The sequence below is a fragment of the Magnolia sinica genome, chromosome 12, assembly GCF_029962835.1.
Source record: "Magnolia sinica isolate HGM2019 chromosome 12, MsV1, whole genome shotgun sequence".
Lineage (NCBI taxonomy): Eukaryota > Viridiplantae > Streptophyta > Magnoliopsida > Magnoliales > Magnoliaceae > Magnolia > Magnolia sinica.
In genome coordinates, this window is record NC_080584.1 from 3111434 (window position 1) to 3139428 (window position 27995).

Below are 27995 nucleotides of genomic sequence, written 5' to 3' on the forward strand. Positions count from 1 at the left end.
GCGTCCACCTGAAAGCTAGCAATTGGATGTCTATGATTGTCTGAGAGGAGCAGACACAGGCCTCAACCCAAGATGGGAACCACTAGAAAACAAATAAACTAAAAAAATAAAAATAAAATAAAAAGGTGGGCCCCACCTACAAATTGTCCTATATGAAAATGCTAGTTTTGATGGGCCATAGTGCTGTTTTGGGTTTTACTTGGATTAATTGGGTCCCAATAATAAAAAGGAAATGCCATTCCATCAATATGATTCTTTTAGGCATGCAGAGTTTTCCTTGTCAACAAAACCAAGCTAGCAGTTTGTCAGGACATGAACGAAATTTGCGTGGTTAACAAGAAGATTGATGGAAGACTAATGGATGGATGTAACGGAATATACCCAACGGTCCAAATTTAATTAAAATATGTCCATAAAATCAGATTTTACAATTCTTCATTTTATTTTATTCTAAACTTACAAGCTATCAACTGAAATTTACGTAATTTGGACGGTTTATTTCTACTTAACATATTCCACGTGTACATTTTACGAGTGCCTGAATATCAAGCATCACAGACTTCCAGAGTATCAGTAACTTCCTTTTTATATGGTTACCAACTATGCTCATTTTGTGTGCCGAAATAGTACGCTTTTGTACCTATAATGAAATAAGGTGGGTGTATTTATCAGTTTCCCGATTCAAGGACTTTATTATATTAGTTTTGCACCGTTTAAAAAAAAAAAAAAAAAAGCAATGTTGATTATCAAATCATAACAATGGCATAGTTTTTGAGGCAATCCTGAACGTCCAAACATCTGATGCAAACTAGTAAATTTTAGATCAAGAAAAATCTAACAGTTAACACTTGAAAGATAATGATGATTGTTTTATTTATTTATTTTTACATTAGAATTAGGACCAGTCATATGATTTGGATTATTTGATCAATGTAATTTTAGAGATATGCACCATTCGCAATGGGAGGAGGAATATTCTACGTAGCTTTTTATAGATGCCTCATCCTAGCTGGAGATTTGAGCGGACACTGTGATGTATTGGTCTTATCCACACCATCCATCCAATTTTTTTTCCTATCATTTTAATGTACAAGTCCAAAAATGAGGCAGATCCAAGGCTCAAGTGGACTACAAAATGGGGATTAAACTCTTATGGTTGAAAACTACTTGGGGACCATAGAAGTTTTGGATGGATCTAATATTTGTATTTTTTTTTCTTTTTCTTCGTACAGGTATATGTAACTTTATGAATGGGTTTTATGGAAAAGAAACATCACCGTGGGCCCTAGAAAAGTTTCAACGGTGAGAATCATTATCGCGTCTGCTTCCTGTGGTGTGGTCCACTTGAGCCTTGTATCTGCCTCATTTTTATACCTGAAAATGATAGGAAAAAATGAATGGACGGTATGGATAAGATCCATACATCATAGTGGCCGCTCAAATCTCCAGCCCGTTCCCACCCTGGAGGTTCAAAAGTCATGTGTTGTATCTCCATACCAATCATCGGTTTTTATGTTACAAAAAATGAAGCAAACCATACCACAGGGAACATTGGTGAATGAATTTCATCCATTAAAAACTTCTTAGGGCTAGAAAAGTTTTGGATCAAGCATTTTCCCTTCATCAAGGTCCGTGAGACCTTATAAAAAAGGTTGGATGGCAAATAAATATTATTTTGGACCCTAAGAACGTTCAATCTGTATTGTTTCATGTCATGTGGCCATTTGAAATTTAGATATACTTCATTTTTGGAAATACGTCCTAAAATGAATTTAAAAAATTGATGGACGGCATGGATATACCACCCAACACATAGGGTGACCCCACCGACAACACTACTTAACGTGCTTTGCAATCCAATGCCCCATTTGAATTTTCGACAATCCCATGTTGGAATTTTTGACATTCTTTTCGGATGAAGAACGCTGAGTGCCATCTTTATTTCAGGACATGCGACCGAAAGTAAAAAATAAAACGTATCCCATGTGCCCACATCCGTCATGATTGGAATGCTATCCGACAAAACGCGGATTATGCCCTTAAGACGGTGGGAAGTGGAACACTTCATTAGGACGTGGTAAAATAGGATTGGTTGAAACGCCAAGAGTAGAAGTAGGTAGCCTCACCATTAATGCTCTCCGTTAGAACTCTGTTATGCTTCTCTCTCCGTTTGGCCGTGTACGCACTCGACCACGTTACCCTAAATGCCCTTTCCGTTACACCATGATGTACGTATTGTATCCACACCGCCCATCCATTTCGCAAGGTCATCTTAGGACATAATCAAAAGAGTGAGAAAGATCCAAATTTCAAGTGCACCCCACCACATAAAATAATAGGGATTGAACGCTTATCATTAAAATCTCTCTAGACCATAAAAGCTTTCGACCAAGCTAATATTTATGTTTTACCTTATTCCATGTCTTTTTAACTTGTAAAAAAGTTAGATCTCAAATAAACATCATGGCAGCCTTGGAAGATTTCAACGGTTGCCGTCACTGTCCCACTGTTTTCCGTGGTGGGGTCCACTTGAACTTTGGATCCGCTTAATTCTTTGGTTCACTTCCTAAAATGATATCTCCAAGTGGATGGATGGTGTGGATACAACACATACATCAGGATAGGGCCCACAGAACGTAGTCAGTAAGGGGGCAAGAAAAAAAATGACTTGAAAGGCATTTACTATTCTATGGTCGAGTGCGTGCACTGCCAAACGGAGAGCCTTATGGCAGAGTCCTAACGGAAAGAGCATTAAAGATAAGGCAACGGACTCTTGGTATTCAATCAAGCCTATTTCACTACGTCATTTCAGTAAGCAGAGCTAACGGAAAGAACATTAACGATAAGGTGACGGACTCTTGGCATTCAATCAATCCAATTTCACTATGTCACTTCAGTAGCGTTATCAGTATTTAATCCGCTCCCAAGATGGTGTGGCCCTTAGTGGGGCCCACCTTGACGTATGTATTATAAATATCTACACCGTTCATCCGGTTTTCTAGATTATTTTAGTGTATTATCAAAAAAATGAAGTAGATCCAATTATTAGGTGGACCATACCACAGGAAATAGTGGTGATCTACTGTTAATAAGTCACAAGTTTTGGATCAAGCTGATATTTGTTATTTCCCTTCATCTAGGCTTATGTGACCTTATATACACATTGCATGGCATATAAACACTGCTGAAACATTAAGGTGCTCCCTAATAAGTTTTTAATGGTAGGGAGTTCAATCACCACTGTTTCCTATGGTATGGTCCACCTGATAATTATATCTACTCCATTTTTTGAATAATACCCTAAAATGATCTTGAAAAAAGGATGGACGGTGTGGATAGAGAATACATGCATCAAGTTAAGCCTCACAGTAATGGCAGAATCGTCTTGGGCGAGTCCCGGGTCTCTTACCTAATCCACTCCCCGTATCTATTTCCATTTTGGGGGTTGCAATAATAGGATTTTCTACCAATGATCAATCACGACGAAACATGCATGCACGTGAACTTTGTACACGTGGTATGTTATATTTTTATAGGAAACGGATTGGCTACTCCCCCTGCCACTAGCCAATTGCGGAGTGGTCGGTGCTCTGTAGGCGCACCATGATGTATGTGTTTCACCATGATGTATGTGTTTCATCCACGACGGCCATCTATTTTTCTAGATAATTTTATAGTATGAGACAAAAATGAGGTATATCCCAATCTCAAGTGGACCACCTTACAGGAAACAGTGTTGAATGAACGTCAACCATTAAAAACTTTTTGGGAGCCATAAAAGTTTTGGATCAAACTGATCTTTGTTTTTTCCCCTCATCTGGTTATGTATGATCTAATCAACAGATTGGATGTCAAATAAACAGAACAGTGGGCTTTAGGAGGATTTTAATGGTGGATATTCAATCACTTTTATTTTCCTGTGGTGTGGTCCACCTGTTTATATCCCTCTCATTTTCGGTATTAAGCCCTAAAATGATCTTTAAAAATGGATAAACGGAATGGATGAAACACATACATCATGGTAGGGCCCACAGAGCACCAACCACCAGCCGGTCCGTTTCCATTTTTATAGCAATCCAAACCATCCGAAGCAGTGGGCCCTAATTTGTAGGGGGCATGCGCCAAAAGTTCCTCTTGACAGGTCGTTGATCATGGGTCCCAGGTTTTTGGCCACTAAATAGCTGCCGATATTGTGATTTTAGAGTTGTAGAACAAATGTATCAGGTCCACTATTCTTGATGGTTTGATGTAAATTACAGAAATCTAAAACCAGATGGTTGCATTAGTAATTCGGAGGATCCAATGGTCATACTATCATCTAATCGTTTAATATCCATGCACGTGGAATGTGTGTCGGAGATCTGAACCGTTCATGAAATTATAGAGCGGTCCAATAATCAGGACACATTATCCCACCTTACATTTGATATGCTGAGTTCATTCATGATGAATGGTCCGAATGAGTCATCTTGGCTGGAGTCGGATGATTAGGATCATTTGATTAGAGAGCACAATCAGAAAGGCCCATTAATGAGAGGCGTGGATAGCCTACAACCCGTTCCTCAGGTCCAAAGCCAGGTGGGGCCCACCATGATGTTCGTGATAAATCCTCACCGTCATTCCGTTTTGCCAACTCATGTTAAGACATAAACAGAAAAAATGTGGCAGATCCAAAACTCAAGCGGGCCACAAGATAGGAAACAATGGGGATTGAACGTCCACTGTTGAAACATCCACAGGCCACGGAAGTTTTTGGGTCAGGCAAATACTAGGGAGATTCCTGCCAATCCCCTTTTAATGATGGGAGACAGTGTGCAGATCAACTCTCCATGAACATTGAAGCTTTGGTCCAAACAAATTACAACAAGCAGCCTATCACACGTTTACAAGACCGAACCTACTCTGATAAAAGGGTCTGAATGCAATCATCTGGGCTTGGTACAGTGTATTGAAAAAGCAATCCATGCACAATCTGCATGGTTGAACAACCCACATCTACAGCCCATTGTGAATGAAGTATAACATCTATCTCAAACATCAAATGAAGATAAACTGTCTGATCAAGCCCCTATTAAATGTGGACGATTCGATGGCGTCCACCTGAAAGCTAGCAATTGGATGTCTATGATTGTCTGAGAGGAGCAGACACAAGCCCAAAGAAAGATGGGTACCACTAGAAAACAAATAAACTAAAAAAAATAAAAAGGTGGGCCCCACCTACACAATTGTCCTATTGAACAAATGAAAATGCCTGTTTTGATGGGCCATAGTGCTGTTTTGGGTTTTACTTGGATTGGGTCCCAATAATAAAAAGGAAATGCCATTCCATCTATATGACTCTTTTAGGCATGCAGAGTTTTACTTCTCAACAAAACCAAGAGCCATACGGAATTTTCTCAGTAGAAAAACATCAGAAAACACAAGCCTTTGTACTGCGATTGCATCAGGCCACAACCTTGCTGATGGAAAGTCACGACAGCTGCTGGGCATAGAGAACCATCCGCATGACTCCCCTTGCTTTCAATCAAACGATTCCTATTCGCCTACCTGAGTACGTTTCTAGAAGTCCACTTCGTAAATGTCTCAAGAAGCCTATACATCCAGCGATCCAGCATTCCTGTCAACGGGGTACACAGCTCTTCGTAAGGCAGAAATAGATAAGCAATAGAACTTGCTAGAATCCGAGAATGGTACATCAGGATCACGCACATGGCTTGGTCATATGGCAATTCAGACCATTCGGATAGCTGAATTGATTGTGGATGGAGCACAACCCAAAAAATCACGATGAGCAGATGATGCTAATCATCTGATTTTGCCGAAGAAATTGGATAGCTTTCTATTTTAGTTCCAACCATCCATTTTACACCCACCAGCTGGACAATTAAGATAGCTCAATCAGTTTGATCTTCGATCTGGCTCCATCCACAATGCGCATAAACACTTCTCAGTGTCTGAATAGCTGTATAATTTTTAAAATACTACCTAGTTTTGTCCTAACTCCAGCGCTTATAAAATCTGGACCAGAGATGAGGGCTGGACCAGGTTGGACTGGAAGCAAGCACAGAGTTTGAGCCGTCTCACCAAGAAACCAGTTTTCGGCAGGAAACCTTTTGAGCTGTCCAGTCCAACTGGTCCATGTGTAGAGGCCAACACAGCCCGACCCGGCCTGGCCATGTCTCAACTAGACTCGGAACTGAATGAGTTGGTCGAAGTCACAAACAACTGTGCTACATGCGCTTAATTTCATAATTATTATTATTTTGTTTATCTATACACATCGGAGGTCTTGAACCTGTTTGGATCATACCACCGATAGAAAAGGGTTGAGGTCTGGTTCATGGTTTAAAACATTGACTAAAACAACATAGCTTTGCATGTGTATATGTGTGCATATTCGTGCACGTGCATCTGCTGCAATTGAATCAGTGAACTTCCCATTAGGGGCCCTACATCCAAGGACACAAGGAGGACGTCTCCCAAAATGCAAGATGTTTGAGGAACCTAAACGTCAATGGCAACTTGAACAATGTTCTCCTAACATTGCCAACACTGAGCAGCCATCTCAGTGGCTTGTGAAAATCATAAGGCCTCCCTGATCATCCTCCAATGATAGTTTACTGAAACAGAATGCAGTAACTGTGGGGCCCATGACTTCAAAGTGGATTGCTACCGGGTTTTTTTCTCCCCACAAGTAGTGTGTCAGTCTCAAGTGCTGATACTGGCATGCATAGTGTACATCACAAACATCATTCCAAGCTTTGTTAAGCCTACGAGAACCTCTACGTGCAGATACATGTCCCAGAAACGTGTGCTGCACATCTGAGACATGCATCAGGTGGGACTCTTGTTTCAGATGCTTGAAAATCAGGCAGGTCAGCTAATCAGGTAGGCCATGCACGTGCATTGCATGGTTGGCAAGTTTTTCAGACCATTCATTGCTTCAGTGCATGGGTGGCCCACTTAATGAGTTGACAGGACTGTATCTTTCTTGACAAATTACAATGACATGAGGCACTACTCTGAATCAGTCCACAGAGAGGGGCTAGCAAAGTCAGCATTCTACAATCACATAAAGGTATCAATAAAGAGGAATTATATGATCCTCAGTCCAAGAATTAGAAAGCTCAGGCCTTTGGCTCATGCAAGTGGGACCGGTGGTTCCGCCATCCAGACCGTTGATCTTATGGGCCCAATGTGGATGGACATGGACCATGCCCCAACAATCTTCCCCTAGCCATCCAGACTTTGGCCTTTTCTCCCATAGAATGTTGACTGCTCGTGGATCTTTTTTTTTCTGTCCATTTGCAGGGCACTGATAAAAGGGCTTGGATAGTTCAGTCAGATACTTCTGGCATCACGTGTAGATGGTGGGTCCCATAAGATTAACTGTCTGGTTCGCGAACTCATGGGCCTTACACATACAGACTAAAGGGCCTATGATACCAAACATATCCTCAGTCAAGGATTATATAATTCCACATCAATAACTTCACAATAGAGAGAGAAAGAGAGAGAGAGAGAGAGAGAGAGAGAGGAACCTGTAACGGCAAATGTGCCACCGAGTACTGCACAAAGCCGAGTGATGAAGTGCAGAAAACTGCGACGTTCTTCTTTAATTGTCACAGTGATGGGGGAAAGATCGTATAAAAAGTATACAGCTGCATCACAGGAAAAAAGAATGGGGGGGTTGGGCGTTCAGTGCCAGACACAAGATGAATGAAACAAGCTCAATGGAATTGACATCCGCACCCACCCTGATTGATACATACACCCTTTGTTTTCTACATTTGGTAATACACTATTACAAAGTTGTCCCATTGTATTGCCAAAAGTGGAAACAGCGGGCAGAAATCAAAATGTGTGTAAATAGTGAACCACAAATTAAATTCTAGAAGATTAAGGTGTCAAACCAACCTGGCCACGTCCGATCAGTTTCACGCATGGGGACATAATATTCTGTGACTGAGAACTGATTTGTTGGCAAGACTTCTTTTGTGAGGAATCTGTATTCGGTCGGAACAATCTACATTGCAAAAGACAATTCTAAGCATAATAACACCAAGAAAGGAAGACCTTCGTGTCAAGAAATAGCATCAATAGATGCAAGGTGCAGACACCTGCACACTCTTTAAAGCAATGATAACATGAGACAATGGTTTTTCCAAACTGCAGTTAGAAAATTCAGCTGAATTTTTTTCTACCCCAAGTCAAGATTTTTCGAAATAAAAATCCTGAATACTTGCAAACTATTGAATAATTTGTGAACTATATGTAAGTTGGAAAAAAGGAAAAAACAAGTAGGAGATTATTTTTTTCTACCCCAATTCATGGATATTAAGAAATTGGAAAAGGAGGGAAAAGCAGTATTATTTTTTTCCTTTTCCCTGGTTGTATTTAAAAATCCAACTTTTCCCTAATCACAAATAATTACCTTACTGAATCTTTTCCAAATTCATTATAACATTGTTGAAATAATAACATGAAGCCAGGCAGAAAGGCGTGTAGATATTAAGCTTTGACCACCCTAAAATGGCCAAGGGAAATTTAATTTTTAGGGAAAAATAAAGGTGATACAGTTATTTCAACACCAGGTCAACGGTTGAGTACGGAGTACCCATAGGTGGTGAAATCCCACTATGGCGTGAGTGTGTCTAGGCTGGGGAATGTGTGCGTGGAAAAAAAAAAGGCGATACAGTTATTTCCTAGTTTTCTGAACTTCATGGGTCAGTTCAAGGAAACGGGTTAAGACTCGCAAAATGATGCAGACAGCAACACTCATTCACAGCAAGCCATAAAGAGATCAATCTTCATTCTTCGCCAACTGATAATTAAATGGGTATTCCTCCTCTTCGTTTTGATAAATTAGAGCATGGAGATTCAAACTCCAACCATTTTAATAAGACCTGGAATCTGTACAATCTTCAGTAGAGTTGGGCCATTCTATAGATTCTACCCATAACTTGTGCTGTGACCTGTGAGGATGGTTCTCAAACCTTCTAACCATGGTCCATGCTAATCTTGAGCTTTCCTAGTAGTAGGGAGTGATGGGGATGGTTCTCAAACCACCACCACAAAGGGTGAGGATGCATTGGTTATGCTTTATTGAGTTACATGTGGCTTACCTAAGTCACACTTCCTGCAGTTACTAAAACAGCATGAGCAGTTTCCTAAACCGTCCACTACATATTCAGTTTGTAAAACATGAATGAGTCTCTTCAGTTAGTTGAGTACACTATATTGTAGTTGCAATTCAAAACTCTATAAGTTATAGCCTAGGGTTCTATTTATGGTTTTGAGCAGAACACCTAGTACATCTCAGCCTCGCTCCTTTCTCTCTCTTGTTTTATTCAAGATTTAGAAAAGCTACTGTGGTATCAGATTTAGAAAAGCCATTATGCAACCAGTGAGGATGTGATGAATCCAAATTTTCAAATTTGGATAAAGATCGTCTTCTCATGAGTTGGCTTACCGGAAATATGATGAAGTCCTAACCCTGGTCGTTAGGTGAGATAAAACACGTCATGTCTGGCAAGCACTCAAAGAAGTGTTTGTTACAGTAAATAAAGACTGCAAGGTACAGTTGCGTCAACAACTTCAAAAACACAAGAAAAGGTATTTGTTTTATTACCGATTATGTTAAAACTTAAAAAGTTTTATGTAATAGCTTGGCCGCAATTCGAAAGCCCGTTTCAGATGAAGATAAAGTCTCCTATTTATCAATTGGTTTGGGTTCTCAGTAATACCCCTTTCGTGACATTTTTGCTCTCTAATCTGAATTTGTCACTGCTTTGCATGGCCATGAAATGTGTCTTCAAAATATGGCAATGAAGGAAAGTAATATGAATGGCCGTGGTTCAATAAATCATATGCAAGCCTTTGTTGGCCAACATGGATGTGGTCGAGGAAGAGGAGGTGGTTGTGGCTTCTACTCAAATTTCAACTCATGAGGCTGGGATTTGCTCCAACTGGATTTTACAATAATAATGGACCACAGCAATACAATAACAACGGGTTTCAAGGAAACCCTAATACATACAATCCTAGGGGTCCTGGCCCTAATTCCTATCGACCACCCATGCCTCGACAAAATTCTACAGGTAACTTGAATCAGGTGCAGTCCATTGCACCTCCTATGCTCCCAACCACATCTATCGGTCCAGCACAGGCAAGCAATACTTGAACTGAGTGTCAGATATGTGGCCAACCAGGTCATGCTACATTAAGGTGTTGGTACAGCTATGATTTCTCTTATCAGAGTGAAGATGTGCATCAAGCCCTTGATGCCATGAATTTAAGTGAACCAATGGATCTTGCAGTTTATGTTGATAATGGTGCCTCTTCTCATATAACTAATGATCCATGTCGATTGACTTATATTGAAGCATTCAAAGGTACAGATATGATTTATGTTGGTAAGGGTGTTGGTCTTCCTATAACTCACATTGATCATGCTTCTCTTCCCTCTTGATGAGGACATCGTGCACACGCACGCCCGCACACAACCACCACCCCTACGCACGTACGTACGCAGAAGGAGGACCCCACCATCGATCTGGCTCGATGATGACGTCCAGGAAGGGCCTCCTAGCTAGAAAACAAGTTTTGGTTCAGAAAAGTGGGCTAAATAGTCAAGAAAAGCCCATCATGGGATCTCATGATCGTGGCCCACTCGTCGGATTGATTTCATATTTTAGATTTTGCTTATTATTATTATTTAGAACATCATGAACACTTTAGATTTCTTTGTTTGATTTTTAATTTAGTTTACTTCATCGCCAGGTAATAATAGGTTGCGCACATGGTGCGAGTTTTGAGGGTATAGGATTTTCCCTATAAATATGCACTCCTTGTAGTTCTTTTGATTCATTCAAGTTTAATAAAAAAATTCCTGCTTTATTTTTCTACTCTCTTCGTGAGTTGTGAAAGAATTCAAAAGTGGGCGCGAAGCCCTCCCTTTTCAAAGGGCTAACTACCGTGGTGCGAAGCCACATCGATTTCGATTTACCCCCATCTTCCATCATCTCCTTTTTTTTCATCTTCCACCACCATCCGTGCTTCGAATTCGTCCTTTGTTGCATCAGTTTTCTCCATTATAGCATGTTTCCAGATTTCGGCCCGCAGGCGGGCTGAAACTTCGGCGGAACACCACGCATAAGCCGTAGCTCGGATCGACCCGAAACTTCGGGGTTTTGGAGCACAACCCTGGCCGACCAGGGCCAAGGCGAGCTTTTCCGCAGTCGACGCCCCCTCGCACGTGCGGCCGGGTACCTGCGCACGTGCGAGCCCCCCAGGCCCGCTGTCCACACGCGGGATTGTCTTTTGGCTCAGGTTTTTATCATCTTTTATCCTCTCATAGCTGTTTTTCGTAAATCCTAGCCCTAGATTACGTTTTCCCTAAGTTATTTTGCCAATTTTCTTACTCTAGGGTTCCCCGAATTGGAATTTCTTAATCCCTCGGATTAGGGACTGATTCTTATGCATGTGTGATTGATTTCTATTTCCCTTTGAGTATTGTTTGGTTCATAATCTTCATTGATCCAGCCTAACGTGTGTAGGCCTGGACCTGCATAGATTCCCCTTTAATTGACTGTTTGGATTTTCATGTGGGATGTGGAATTTGTATGATTGTTTCTGAACTGGTATGATCTAAGCCTGAAATCTTGCATATCATATTTAAATTCATGTCCCGCATCACACCTGATTTTGCTCACCCAGACTATCTAAATCATGTGTATCTGTTGAAAAAAGCACTCTACTGGCTAGGTTTGATCGTTTCTCTATGTATTGTTAAATCTTGTATTCTACTGCAGTGGGGTTGATTCCTCTACATTTGTCTTACATGGTGAGGCTGATTTCATAATTTTACTTGTTCATGTGAACAACATTTTCATTACTGGAAGTAATGAAGTGTTATTAAAAGATTTGGGCAATTTGCATTATTTCTATGGTGGTCTCTTTCTTTCTCAAGAGTAATATGAAACAGATATCTTAGATCATGCAACTATGGTGGAGTGCTCAGCTATTAGTACTCCAATTGCTATGAAAGATTCTACCTCGCCTTCTACTGATCATTTAGTTGATGCCTCAACCTATCGCAGTATTGTTGGTGCACTACAGTACTTTTGACTTCACCTGACCTCGAATTGTAGTTAATAAGGTTTGTCAAGCCACAGAGTCTCCTATAATTGCCAATTACTATTGAGTGTATTTTGAGGTGTGTTAAGGCCTAAGGGTACAATAGATTTTGGCGTTCACTTTCTTACTCATGGTACATTAAATCCCTATGGGTTTTCTGATGTTCATTGGATTGACTGCCCAACTACTAGACGCTCCACTTCGGGTTGCCGTGTTTTTCTGGCCTCCAATTGTATTTCTTAGTCTGCAAAGAAACAGTCTGTTGTGGCCTGCAACAGTGCAAAAGTTGAAATATCATTCTATAGCAGCTACAAATGCTGAGTTGTTGAACTAGATCACTTTCTTACTTCGAGACATTGCATTTCTCTATTTGCTCCGCCTACTCTTCTTTGTGACAAACTTAGTGCTTTATATATGTTTGTAATCCTGTTTAACATGAAAGAAGAAATGCAGGCTCTTCGCCCAAATGGCACCTAGATTCTTGTCCGTCATGTTTCTAACATGACTCGAAAGAAACCATAGGCACATCGTTGAAACTGGATTGACTGAGCTTCTTCATGCAATTTACCTCAAGAATTATGTCTTGATGCATTTACCACCGTAGATTATCTAAATAAATCGACTTCCCTCTTCAGTGCTTAATATGGAGACTCCATATTTTTGCCTTTATGACCCACACCCAAATTATTCAAGATTGAGAGTTTTTGGGTGTAGATGCTTCCCTTATCTCACAGATCATTCATCTAATAAATTGGGACGTCAGTCATATCCACGTGTGTTCATTGGATACAGTTCTCTTTACAAGGGCTATCGTTGTCTGCATCCTCCCACCAACAGGGTCTATATTTCACGACATGTTTTTTTTTTTTCGAAAAGTCACATAATGTATTAAAAGGAAAGAAAGATACAGGGCAGATAGCCTGCGCCACCGAGGAGGCTACACAGACTATTAGGAAAATAAGAACTGCAGATTAAAATCCTTACGCTTATATTTCACAACATGTTGTAGTTGATGAAAGCCTTTTGCCTTATATTACAATTGCTAACCTTTATGCTCCTGAACAAGTTTAGTGGGAGATGACCTCTTTTACAAAGCTAGATGAATGGCTAAAAATTTCAGTCCCAACACACCCTACTAGTAGCATAGCCATCCCGATTAGTGGTGTTCCTGACGTATCTACATCGTTTATCGTGCTTCTTGCATGTCCATTGTGTTGTGACACTAAACCCAACAAACCCAAGTCCAAGGCCTGATCAGCCATCATGTGCCCTTGATTGGTCAATTATTTGTGTTGCATATGACGGTGTTAATTAGTCAAGTATTGCAGCTGACTTTGATCCATTATCAAAAGTGCAACCATTGAGATCTATGCCCCTAATGGGTTGTCAGGTTCTCTCAATATGGATATCCCTATTACCAACATGGTTCCTCCATCACCATGCCCTACTTCTACTCAGGACAACACCAACACGTATGTGCTTATTCAGCGAAAGCTAAGAACAGATCCATTATGTCAAAACAAACTTGTTCTAAACTTCTAATTCATTCTACAATACTAGATATTGTTGAACCAAAATCTCGTAAGTATGTATTTAAGAGTCCTCATCAGGTAGCGAACATGAAAGAAGAAATGCAGGCTCTTCGCCCAAATGGCACCTAGATTCTTGTCCGTCATGTTTCTAACATGACTGTTGTTGCTTTGCATTGGGTCTACAAAACTAACCTTAAACTGGATGGCTCCAATAAAAGATTTAAAGCTCGGTTGGTGGCTAAACGTTTCACACAGGAACCAAGTATTGACTTTGATGAAAGGTTTAACCTTGTTATTAGGCCTGCTACAATTCGTTTATTTCTCTCTCGTTGTTGTCTTAAAATGAAGTATTCATCAACTAGATGTCGAGAACACCTTCCTCCATGGGTACTTGAAAGAGATTGTCTGTATGGAGCAACCACCTTGATGAGGACATCGTGCACACGCACACCCGCACACCACCACCACCCCTACGCACGTACGTACGCAGAAGGAGGACCCCACCATCGATCTGGCTCGATGATGACGTCCAGGAAGGGCCTCCTAGCTAGAAAACAAGTTTTGGTTCAGAAAAGTGGGCTAAATAGTCAAGAAAAGCCCATCATGGGATCTCATGATCGTGGCCCACTCGTTGGATTGATTTCATATTTTAGATTTTGCTTATTATTATTATTTAGAACATCATGAACACTTTAGATTTCTTTGTTTGATTTTTAATTTAGTTTACTTCATCGCCAGGTAATAATAGGTTGCGCACATGGTGCGAGTTTTGAGGGTATAGGATTTTCCCTATAAATATGCACTCCTTGTAGTTCTTTTGATTCATTCAAGTTTAATAAAAAAATTCCTGCTTTATTTTTCTACTCTCTTCGTGAGTTGTGAAAGAATTCAAAAGTGGGCGCGAAGCCCTCCCTTTTCAAAGGGCTAACTACCGTGGTGCGAAGCCACATCGATTTCGATTTACCCCCATCTTCCATCATCTCCTTTTTTTTCATCTTCCACCACCATCCGTGCTTCGAATTCGTCCTTTGTTGCATCAGTTTTCTCCATTATAGCATGTTTCCAGATTTCGGCCCGCAGGCGGGCTGAAACTTCGGCGGAACACCACGCATAAGCCGTAGCTCGGATCGACCCGAAACTTCGGGGTTTTGGAGCACAACCCTAGCCGACCAGGGCCAAGGCGAGCTTTTCCGCAGTCGACGCCCCCTCGCACGTGCGGCCGGGTACCTGCGCACGTGCGAGCGCCCCAGGCCCGCTGTCCACACGCGGGATTGTCTTTTGGCTCAGGTTTTTATCATCTTTTATCCTCTCATAGCTGTTTTTCGTAAATCCTAGCCCTAGATTACGTTTTCCCTAAGTTATTTTGCCAATTTTCTTACTCTAGGGTTCCCCGAATTGGAATTTCTTAATCCCTCGGATTAGGGACTGATTCTTATGCATGTGTGATTGATTTCTATTTCCCTTTGAGTATTGTTTGGTTCATAATCTTCATTGATCCAGCCTAACGTGTGTAGGCCTGGACCTGCATAGATTCCCCTTTAATTGACTGTTTGGATTTTCATGTGGGATGTGGAATTTGTATGATTGTTTCTGAACTGGTATGATCTAAGCCTGAAATCTTGCATATCATATTTAAATTCATGTCCTGCATCACACCTGATTTTGCTCACCCAGACTATCTAAATCATGTGTATCTGTTGAAAAAAGCACTCTACTGGCTAGGTTTGATCGTTTCTCTATGTATTGTTAAATCTTGTATTCTACTGCAGTGGGGTTGATTCCTCTACATTTGTCTTACATGGTGAGGCTGATTTCATAATTTTACTTGTTCATGTGAACAACATTTTCATTACTGGAAGTAATGAAGTGTTATTAAAAGATTTGGGCAATTTGCATTATTTCTATGGTGGTCTCTTTCTTTCTCAAGAGTAATATGAAACAGATATCTTAGATCATGCAACTATGGTGGAGTGCTCAGCTATTAGTACTCCAATTGCTATGAAAGATTCTACCTCGCCTTCTACTGATCATTTAGTTGATGCCTCAACCTATCGCAGTATTGTTGGTGCACTACAGTACTTTTGACTTCACCTGACCTCGAATTGTAGTTAATAAGGTTTGTCAAGCCACAGAGTCTCCTATAATTGCCAATTACTATTGAGTGTATTTTGAGGTGTGTTAAGGCCTAAGGGTACAATAGATTTTGGCGTTCACTTTCTTACTCATGGTACATTAAATCCCTATGGGTTTTCTGATGTTCATTGGATTGACTGCCCAACTACTAGACGCTCCACTTCGGGTTGCCGTGTTTTTCTGGCCTCCAATTGTATTTCTTAGTCTGCAAAGAAACAGTCTGTTGTGGCCTGCAACAGTGCAAAAGTTGAAATATCATTCTATAGCAGCTACAAATGCTGAGTTGTTGAACTAGATCACTTTCTTACTTCGAGACATTGCATTTCTCTATTTGCTCCGCCTACTCTTCTTTGTGACAAACTTAGTGCTTTATATATGTTTGTAATCCTGTTTTTCATGCACGAACCAAACACACTGAGATTATCATTTCATCCGTGAAAAAGTTGCAGTAGGCACTTTGGTTACTCATTATCTCTTCATCAGACCAGCCGGGCGACATCTTCACCAAACCATTACTCTATGGTTCTTTTTTTGCTCCTCGGTCTAAGCTAGGAGTGTCCTCTCATCCACCGTCCAGGTTGAGGAAGAGTGATAAGGATGGTTCTCAAACATTCTAACTGTGGTCCATGCCAATCTCAAGCTTTCCTATAGTAAGGAGTGATGAGAATGGATCTCGAACTGCAACCACAAAGGATGAGGATTGAGGATTGAGGATTGAGGATGAGTTTGTTATGCTTTATGGAGTTGCATGTGGCTTGCCTAGGTCACGCTTCTTGCGGTTACTAGAACTGCACAAGCTGTCCATGACATATTGAGTTTGTAAAACATGAATGGGTCTCCTCTGTTAGCTGTGTACAGTTAGTAAATTGTATTGTAGTTGTAATTCAAAAAACTCTATATAAATTATAGTCGAGGGATCTCTTCATGGTTTCGAGTGGAACACCTTGTTCATCTCTCTCGTTTTTTGAAAAAGCAATTATGAGCATGGGTCATTTATTGTGAAATTAAAGTATTCATTTACATTATGGCGAACAGTAAACAAAAACTGCAGAGAATGTCTTATTGCATCTACAGGAGGCCAAAAATAAAAATAAAAATAAAACGTGCCACTCACCTTGATATAGTATTTAAATGTTCCACTTGTATCGTGCAGAATTCGTACAGTGTCATCAAGTGGATTATGAATTCCAGGGTACTTTGGGCCAAACGATAAATCATGAATCACGTGACTCACATTCACATGAATTGATCCCTCAAAGATCTGCACAAGAGGATAAAATGAGTAGGTAACTGCACACTTCAAAAAGAAAAGAGAACTACAGATGCTCACCCACCAGATCAGTGTTTCTAGACTACTTTCTTTTTTTGTTTTTTTGGAAACGTGTCACCAGACTCTACCATGTTTTTTTTTTTTTTTTTTTTTTCCGGAAGATAACCATATTTACTAAAGGAAACTAAGAGACAAGCAGCAGCGCAAGCATTGGGGAAGAAACTAGACCTTTTCTTGTGTTTATAATCTTACCCAAGTGCAGCCCACCAATTTCTTATGCAGTGCATTGCATCAACTTGGTCACGTGGCAACTGACAAAGAGTTCAGATTTGGTCTCACCGCAGATGGTTCATAGTAGCAAGATCTCACTGATCAGATTATCTTAACTGTCCAATCAGTGACATTCAAATGGACAATAAAAAAGAATATTGGCAATGATCAAAGCATTGAACAGGAAAAGGTTCACCGGTAGGACAGATAGGATCATGCAATCCACAGCCGGACCACCCAATCAGTAGTCCGGACATTAGACTGCCTTTGCAACTTGTCTTGTTTGAATGCAGGCACCACACTCAATTGGTATGCTGCATTCCGGTTACATTTGCTCTAACCGCCTTTGCCGGTGACAAGATGGTTCATAATAGAAAGGTCTCACTGATCAGATGATCTTTAAACTGTCCGACCGGTAACATATAAATGGACAATATAAAAGAATATTGGCAATGATCAGACCATTGAAGAGGCAAAAGGTCCAAAGACAAGATAGGTAGGATCACAACATCCGGCACTTCACAAAAAGTGCTCCATCCACAGCAGGAACACCCAATCAGAAGTCCAGATGCTAGACCTCCATTGCTGCTTGTCCAATTTGAATGCATCATACCATACTCAATTGGCACGCTGCACTCCGGTTTGATTTACCCTAACGGCCTTTACCACCTTTGCTGCTGATGAGATGGTTCGTAGTAAAAAGATCTCAATGATCAGATGATCTTAACCGTCCAGTCAGGGACATAAGAATGGAAAATATAAAAGAATATTGGCAATGATCTGAGCTTTGAACAGGAAAAGGCCCACAAATAGTATGGGTAGGATCATGCAATCAGCCGTCTAGATATTAGTATGTGCACTATACAAGAAGTGCTCCATCCACACTGGGACCACCCAATCAGCAGTCTAGATATTAGACCACCTTTGCCACTTGTCCAATTTGAATGCAGCACAACATGCTCAATTGGTATGCTGCACTCTGGTTAGATTTACGTTTATAGGAATCATGCATCAAAAACAAAAACAAAAAACAAAAAACACACTATGACAAAAAAATAATAATAATAATAATTAATAAATAAATTGGGAAAACAATAAAGATTTTATTCATCATCCTCTAAGCCTTATCCCAACAATAAAGTTATTGTTGAAAGGAATAAAAACAAAAGAGGCCCAAAAAGACAAGAACAAAATCTAATTTGAGTATTGTAATAATGTAGAAGAAGAAAAGAGACGTACTTAATCAACTATATCAGTACGAAGGCAACTATCGAATTAAAATTAACAAAAACAAGGCATGTAATAGTGTTGTTGGAGCTTAGTCAGTGTCAACATGATGACATTGACATACCATATATGAGTACTCCTAGTGGAGAATATTGAAGTTTTTTGGAAAGGTACACTATTAGAGATTGAACCCTGGATCACACCACACTGTCTCCACCAGCTCATCTAACAAGCAGGAGATGAATATTGAAGTTCTAGATTGGTAATGGTAAGTATTTTCAGATTCATTAAATTAAATACATGTTCTTCAATTTTCTGCATAATTTTTCCAAGCAAATCGTGAAAACTCGCCCCAATAGCTAGGACAAGGCTATGATCAGTGTTCGAAATATCGGTATCGCATTAAGTATCACATCCTTGGGATACAGATAGGTCTTATTTATCGCGCGGGATTTATTGTTTGTATCGAGTAATGTGTCACCCTTTTTGGGAAACGTTGGGGAAATGGTTTAATTTTTCAATGACACTTTACGGATTGTTAAAAAAGGCCTCAACACACACTTTTAAATCATAACATCTCGAAAAATAAGTGCAAATAATAGGTTTCCTTTGTATAGGGTCCTAAGCTATGTGTTGTCTAACTAAACTAATGCAACTATATTCAAATTGAATACATAATATTTAGAGTATATGTGATGATCATTTCATCAACCACTCCTAAATACTTCAAAATTAGTCTCAATTGACAGCTGGTTGAAGGGAATTTTGAAGAAAAAATTAATATTTTAATAATTTTTATTAATTTTTAATTAAAAATTATTTTTATTTTTCAAAAATTGGCAAGGATTTAACAAATCAATAGATCAGCCCTTATACATGCTTGATTTCATGTTTGGAATGCAACATTGCAAACAATTTGAGAGACATTGGGGAAATTTCGAATTTTCCCCAATTTTTCCCAAATCGAACCACCTACACTCAAATTTTGAAATTAGAGTGTATGTGATGATCATTTCATCAAATAGTCCTAAATAATTCAAAATTAGTGTCAATTGACAGCTGGTTGATGGAAACTTTTGGAAAAAAAAATGGAGAAAATAAAGAACCAATGGATATCGAGATCAAAACTCCAACTCCATGATTTTTCATGCAAAACATAAAGAACCAATGGATTTGTAACCATTTGACACTGATTTAACATAATTTCAACAAACAAACAAAAAAGGGATCAGAAATTGAAAATGCTCACCGGCTCGAACATGTGAGATATATCGGCACTACTAGTGTGTTTTGTATCCAACAAGTGGGATACAAGATATATTGTGGGATATATCGGCTGATATCGTCGATATTTAAAACAATGGCTATGATGATGATGATGATAGGAATCAAGGTCATCATACATGAATATGTATCTAGATACCTGGAAAGGTATTGAGATATTGTAGTATTACTAAAGACAAGCAGGGAACCATGAAAAGATAAATGTCAGCAGCTCATCTTTACAAAAGAAGCATGGGGAGCGTGCATGTAAGGTTGCAAAGCAACAGAAGTTTGTTCTTATTCAATCAAGAAGCTCCTTTGGGACTCAAACCAGGCATAGTCCAGCCGTCTTTTTCATTTCTTTTTCTTTTTTTAATTTAGTCTAGCCATCTCTTAGAGATCCAAGAGCTTGCTTTCTTTAGCTCTCCACTTCCATACAATAGACTCAGGAAGGTGGTGACTTTAGCATACCAACACATACACAAGGTGGCTTCTGTTGCATATGTGGAACAAGCCATTTATTGGCGCGACTTTGTATGAATTTGCATGTTTGCACTTGTGTCCAATATGTCCGAGCACAATTTTCGAATAATGAGGTGTCCATGGTACATCGATCATTTGAGTAGACACTCAAATGAACCAATCCATAGTGAGTATTTCAAGGAAATCCATGGAATAGAGTTTTCCCCTTCGCATTCTTCCAGAAATTACAAATTACCCCACCAGATCAGAGGCTATCAGCTTAATCTGCTTCATATCATTTCTAGAAATTGCATGAAAGAATATTCCTGCAGAGAGCAAAGGTTTCAGAAAAAGCTTACCTGTTGTGCAACATAGATGTTTAAACCATGAACTGAAATATGGAAGTTTCCAGCAACCCTTTGCACATCTAAAACCCCATAAACCTGTACAGAAAAAATAATGCACTTAGAGCAGACATGTCGTAGTCTGAGAAATCCAATTGACAGCAAAGAAGCAAATAAAACAGCCGGTTACGACCTACCCGGCATCCTTCGCCATTTGCCAAGGCTTGCTTCACATTCTTGATCACTTTTTCAGTTTCTTCATTAAAACCATGTCCAAGGATTTTATGGGTGGAATCTTCATGGTGATCTTTACCTTCGCCTGATCAAATTACTTGTGATAACATATTTAAAGAAAAGACTCTGAAAAACAAAACACTAACCAAGGGCAGAAATATAACAGAAATATCTTCTTCTTTTTTTAAGAAACAAGGAAAAATCAGTAGAAAACAAGGTCAAAGTATCATCTGAAACCGGTACGTTCCTACTATCGTCCAAGAATGATACAGCTGTATCGACCCAGATCGACTTGAAACAGCCCAATAAAGGAGCAATACAGGCTGTATCATTGGTGAATGGGGTGATACAGGCCATATTGGTAGCAGGTGGTGCTCACCTTTGGAAATCTGAGACATTCATAGTAGGCCTCAGATTCTCATCACTTGTTGTACCATGCCCCACCACCTCGCTGTCAGATGATCCAAGCCAGCAGATTGATGGGTTGCAAATGGAGAATTTTTTCCATAGACAATGGGGAAAGTATCAGACAGCTATGATCATCTGATCGGAGAGTTTTCAGGGGCATTTCCCATTCATGATGTGCCCTATGAACATTTGGGTCACAAGAAGGTGCATCCATTGTTGTCAAAACGCATATGCGACCAGCAAATGCTGTTCATATATGCGATCACATACTTGCATATGCGACCAGCAAATGCGGTTCATATATGAGATTGCATACTCGCATATGTGATAGCATGTTGCTCTTCTTCTTTTGAAAAATTAAAAAATGTAAAAAAAAAAAAAAAAAACCCTTAAAAAATTGAAAAAACTAATCCTAATTAATACAAGTGATTGGATTAGGTTTTTTTTTACTTATTTCATAATAGTTTGAGTGTTTGAAATATTAGACCATCTATAAATTAAGTTATATATTTAATTATTTATATTATATTTACATAAAATTTAACAAAACAACATGCGATCGCATACTTATCCCAAAAAAAGTATGCAATCGCATACTATCCTGGATTGATGGCATATGTGATCCTTCTGAAAAGAATGCCATATGCGATCACATATCCGCATATGTGATTGCACATGACAACAATGGATCATGCATTCCACATGAACAGTTTATTGGCATGAACAAATGGCTCAACTGAACATAAAATGTTCCTCATAAATTGCTGGAGAACAGTCTCTTTAATATCCTCTTGCACATGTTTCTTCGTACAATATTTCATGCAAAGAGATACCTCTGGCAGAGGCATCGTAATTAATGTGTGCTAGAGCTTGTAGTTTACAAGGTGAGAAACTCAATCACCAGCATAAGATGAGCTAGAATCCTACACTAAACATTTATAACCGGATGATTAAAGTCAAACATGGAAAGAACATTACCATCCTTGTGGGTGTGCTCCTTTTCAACAAGATCAGATATGTATTCAGTGCCAATGATGTAGCCATCTTTATTCAAGCGAAGCTGCAGATGAGATCACAGGCAATTAGCAGATTGCCCAAAGATTGAAGTTTAAATGATTATCAGTGACACTTGATACCATCTCAGGTTCATACAAATGAGTACTAAACCAAGTGGAAAATATAATAAGAACAAGAGTAAGATTTTATTTTATTTTTAATGGATAAGAATTAAGAGTACTCAAGTGAAACTGATGTGAATACCACAGGCAATTATGAGATTAAATATGAATACATGAATGAAACTGCAGTGAAGATCACAGGAAATTAGCACAAGGAATACAACTTAGAAGCAAACTGCAATGACAATCACAGGCAAGCAGATCGAGAAGAATGTTCAAGTGAAGCTGTGCTGAAGATCACAGGCAATTAACAGAATGAAGAAAAGAAGGCTGTGGTGCATACAGTTCAAAAGATGTTTCCTAGATGTGTGGCCATGAGAATAGCACAACAAATGTAGGCATGCAGTTCCGGTCAAAAGAGGGGAAAAAATACGTGCAGTGTTTCATTATCTTAAGCTCATTTTATTATAATCTCTGCTGCAAATCTGTGAACCAATTGTTGGTAATTAATGGCAGATTGTTTCCCCTTCTTGAAGACTATTGATAACAGCAGATATAGAGCATAAAAGCAACTTGCTAATTATATAAACTGAGAAGCCCTATTTTTTCAGTGATTTGTTTCTAAATTTTGTAGAGAAACATAACACAATCTAAGGACTGCCATTCCAACAGGATTCTATTTGCAAACACAGGTAGAATCCAAACTCCCACATCTATTTCTTCTCAAACTCATACAGGTATACCTGAATAATTCAACTTCTATGACAATTTAGTTTCTTTTAAGTTGCTTGAAAGCTTGTTCATCCTGTAGCTGGCAAAGATAATTGACGATCACAGAGAAATATCATGATATCCAGGGTTCACCATCATATAATGGTGGTAATAACCCAGGTACAGGCGTACAGCAATGTTCAGGTCCGTGGTTTGACCAAACTTAACCACCGAAAAAAGACAGAAAGAGAGAGAGAAATACAATGATAACCACAATAAGTCTCAGTCCAAACATTTCTAACTCCATGTAAAAAGGGAATACATGCAGAATCTTATTGAAAAAGATAAAAGGATGGAACCAGCAGAAAACAAGTGAAGGGTTACAGACAACAGCTATAATCAAATTTATGTCATTAGTATGTCGTAGAGAGAACAAACAATCACCAGACACCATGGATCTATAACGTGGCAAACTCTTGTATATAAGCAAATGGATCATCACCATATCAGAGAGCACTTTTTTTGCACTTGGGAAAGAAATATTATCTTATCAATTTTATATCCCTTTTCTCTTTTGGTCTGGTTATTGATATATTTGCAATTTTTTTCATTCTTATCATAATTCATATTTTTAATCTTCTGAACATTCCAAAAGTTTGGAACAGCATTGCTTAACCCAATGTCTAATTTCATGCTAGCAAGCTCACAATTTTACAGCTCAAATTAAAGTTGAAAAACAGGCTGGCCAAGCTTACTAGAAGTAACTTTGGCTATAGTACCCAACGCCACTTTTCATCATTCACAAATACAAAAGTTTGCATGCAAAAAATCTCAAAAACCCAAATTCGATACCAATTTAATATTCCAAATGGAGAAAACAAATATCTTAATTCCACAAGACTGGAAGAACATAAAATGGAAGAATATGTTTATTTCTAAAATCAATGAAAACTGAGCTCTAAAACAAGGAATAAGTAATTGTTCTTACTTTCCAAATGTTGGTATCCAGGTCCACCTCATGTTTGCCTGACATATCAATGGCATCCACACTTACAACTGCAAAACATGCATGCAGATATATCTGAAATTTAATTTCATACGATGAAAGGTCGGACAGTTACATAAATGGTAGAGTATCTTAGAGAAATCACTGTCCAAAGTTCAATTAAACCAGTCGACATCATAAAAATCTAACCGTCACGCCTTTCCCAAAAAAAAAAAGAAGAAGAAGAAGAAGAAGAGCTAACCATCACAGGGAAGAGAAGGAAATGTCATATTTATATGAATTGGAAGTGTTTCTCCCCGCTTCAGATCTACTGACATCTGTCCATAACATAAGCAAGCCATAGTCAGAGAACTCAAATGAGCAGACTTGCTTCCTAGTCAATACCATGTAAGTCCATTCAGTCTGTGTGTGTGTGTGTGTGTGTGTGTGTGTGTGTGTGTGAGAGAGAGAGAGAGAGAGGCACGTTTGTGGGGGTGGGGGGTGTGCCGAAAGAAACTGTAAAGAGAATTTTAACACAGATTAATGGAGAGGGAGCATAGCGAATTTCAAAGTGTGAAGGAAGATGATTAAGTTAGATACTGACCTGATGTACAGTGTCGATTGTAAGAAAATACTTCAGCTCATGTAGGAACAATGTGGCCATTATGACTAGACCGATGACAGAGACTACAATGGTAGCAAAACAAAAGGAGAGAAAAGGGGAGAAAGGAATTAGCTCAAGCCATACTGCTAAAATGATCAGACATCATATTAAACATTTCATGCTTTTAAGTAATTTAAGAAGAATTGAGTTTGGCATGTATAGAACAACGCATGTGCTGGGTATTGTTACCATTGTATGTGAATAGTTTTCACTTTGCAGGAGCATCAATTAATGCTTTTGGGCATCAAATGCAAATAAATTGAAACTACTTGAGAAATGGTAGTATCTATTGAAATTTGAAATGCAAACAAAAGACTTGTGTTCCAGTTGCAAACATGCATGTGGTTAGGCATATAAATGTGCCATCAGAAATTATAACCCCTACTTTGCCCTTAGACATGGGCCGCAGGTACCAAGAAAAAGAGCAACCCATCAGACAAAATGGAGTGACAAGGAAGGTTTAAGGAGCATAGCCCATTGAGCCCATCAAATGAACAGTCTGGATCACCAAAAGATGAGTAACTGGCTGAGCAAGAAAACCTCTCAACTTGGCTGAATATTGTAAGTTCCCTCTTATGTCAACACTTATAAGCTATACAGGGCACTCTTCAAATTTGTAAAGCTGTTATTGTAATAGAGACATGACTACTCATCACTTGAAATAAGAAGGTGAGAGCCGAAATTGAGATTTTAGGGTTTCCAAATGATCCAGAATTTCATTTAAATTAGGAATGTCAATGGCTAAGCCTGGGGTTGGCTTTGGCCCAGATTTTGAACCGTCTGGGCGGGTCCTATTAAGTCAGCCCTATTCAAAAAATTTTAATGTTGTGCGGCCCCTGCCCAGCCCATTGACAGTGCTAGTTTAAATGCAGATCTTAGCCGAATCAGATCCATACTCACAAATGTGCAAAGGACTTCCTTCCACTCAACCTATATTTTCTACATTATTAAATTTCAAAGCCTGTGTATAATGAACAAAGGAAAACGTTACGCACCAACTGCTCCTGACTGTGTCTTCTGCAACAAATGCTCTTCTGCACGTGGAAATGCATCGAGATTCTTTAAAGCTTGCAGCTTCAAACCCATTTCTACCACTCTCCCCAACAGAATAACCTTATATAACCTGCATGAACACAAATCATTTTACACAAAACCCACATGAATGCACACACAAGAACTCTCCTCCAAAGTTTAAAGCATCATCCAAAAATGGTACTACTGCCCAATACATGGCAGCTGCATCCATAAACAGTACAGCTAAATCACCCTGTATCCGCTGAAAAAAGGACCGATGCAGGACGATGCAGAAGCCATATGACCCAAGTTTTCCGGCCGATAAAGGGCGATATGGAAACCATATGACTCGAGTTTAAGTGGTGACTGATACACTAAACTGAAACTAAGTTTCGATCCTAGTTCTTCCTATTATGAACATGTTGATAACGAAAACACAAGAATTATTTCCCTCTGGCATTGCTTGGGGAAAAACGATATTTGGATAGTTTGGTTTGTTCGGACCGCCTGCGATTGTGGGTTTTTGTAGCAAAAGAAGGTATTGGATTGAAAAATAAATGGAAGGAAATTCACATGACAAAAAAGTGGCTGGCTATGTTGTATGTTTGCCACAGTAAACATGGCATGCATCCGCAGACCATCCAAATTGGGTCAGTGCTGTGTAATATGGCCGACAAAATCAAATTCATGCAGAGGTCCAAAGTCAATGGGCAAAATCAGATGGCTGGGATTGTTAAATTGGATGGTCCAGATTCAGTGATATATGCTCCATCCACAATGCGAGCCATGCAGAAACCGATCCAGACCTTCTAGATAGTACGGCCCGTTGTGGATGGAGCATTATGCAGAAGTCGCGCCAATCAGATATTTCTAATCGTCTGCAATTGGTATCCATCACATTCTTTAAAAGAAAAGTGACCAGCGGTCCAAATTCAACAGCCAAAATCAGACGAATGGCATGATCCGGTCGGCACTGTTTTTCCGGCTAAGCTCCATCCAAAGAGAGGCCCACCACTCGGACGGTCTGGATTGACGTGAATGCCAGCGATGTGTATGGTGGACCAGAAATTCGCAACTTTTCTAGTTCTAAGTAGTTGAAATTCACAGAAAGAAAAATGAAAACCCTAATTGATGATCTGAGATTAATACAATGCGGAAATTCGCATCTTTTTGAAATTCTAATTCGTTTGAAACCCTAATTCACGATCTGATAGAAAAAAGGAGGGTTTCCAGAGAGAGATGGACAGAAGATGAGAAGATGAAGAAAACGAGAATTTGAGGAGATATCGAGCGAGAAAATGAAAACCCGAGAGAGAGAAAGAAAGAGAGAAGATTTCTTCCTTACTGTTGAGTGGGATTTCGATCGCTGCGACGCTCGCCGGCGCAAGGAAGAGGCGAGGGTCGGCGAGGTTTACAGAGCGCGGGGTGCGTATTGTTCCGCCTTTGGAAACAGCTCGGGATTTGCGCCTTAGAAGAAGAAGCGGCCGGTGGGCCCGATCCGGCTTTCGACCGGCTTGGATCTATCCGCCTTGCCTGTGGGCCGGGCTTGGGCCTGACATGTACGGCTAGATCATCTTATGCGCCGGGCTAGTGAGAGAGCGGATTGGTTGTGGTCGGTGTTATGTGGGCCCCACCATGATGTAATTTTTCATCCATGCCGTCCATCTATTTTTATAGATCATTTTATGGTATGAGCCCAAAAATAAGATATGTGCCAATCTCAAGTGGACCACATTACAGGAAACAGTTTTGATTGAGTGTCCACCATTAAAAACTTCTTGGGGCCCATAAAGGTTTTGGATCAAGCTGATCTATATTTTTTCCCTTAATCTAAGTCTTTATGACCTAATCAACAGATTGGATGTCAAATAAACAGTACAGTGGGCCTTAGGAGGATTTTAATAGTGGATATCCAATCACTACTGTTTTCCTGTTCTGTGGTCCACATGAGATTTATATCCCTCTCATTTTTTGTATCAAGAAATAAAATAATCTTTAAAAATGGATGAACGGCATAGATAAAACATATACTTCATAGTGGGGCCCACAGAGCACCGACCACTGGCCACCGGCCAGTTGCACGACATCAGCCAAACCGCGTCCGGCTCATGATTAAAGGACTTCGTGACTCTGACTCACTTGTTTGGTCTCAAGTGAGTCGAGGGTGACTCGTTGTGCTGAATGGTATCGAGTCTCAAAAATGTTTTGAGTCAACCAGATAA

The 27995-nt window shown here is 39.6% G+C and overlaps 1 protein-coding gene and 1 long non-coding RNA gene across 2 annotated transcripts; one reads left to right on the forward strand and one right to left on the reverse strand.

Moving 5' to 3' along the window:
• On the forward strand, positions 1-5363 carry LOC131220790 (uncharacterized). Its single transcript, XR_009158827.1, has 2 exons — positions 1-125; positions 5207-5363. It is a non-coding gene; the product is annotated as an uncharacterized LOC131220790 (long non-coding RNA).
• On the reverse strand, positions 5196-27275 carry LOC131220789 (uncharacterized). Its single transcript, XM_058215635.1, has 12 exons — positions 27119-27275; positions 25755-25882; positions 24700-24782; positions 24358-24433; positions 24099-24166; positions 22260-22341; positions 20837-20958; positions 20655-20738; positions 16918-17064; positions 7918-8026; positions 7542-7661; positions 5196-5617 (listed from the first exon to the last, which is right to left on the reverse strand). Exons 2-12 carry the CDS (start codon positions 25843-25845, stop codon positions 5544-5546), a joined length of 1056 nt encoding a protein of 351 aa, XP_058071618.1. The 5' UTR covers positions 25846-25882; positions 27119-27275; the 3' UTR covers positions 5196-5543.
• Between the last annotated feature and the right edge of the window lie 720 nt (positions 27276-27995).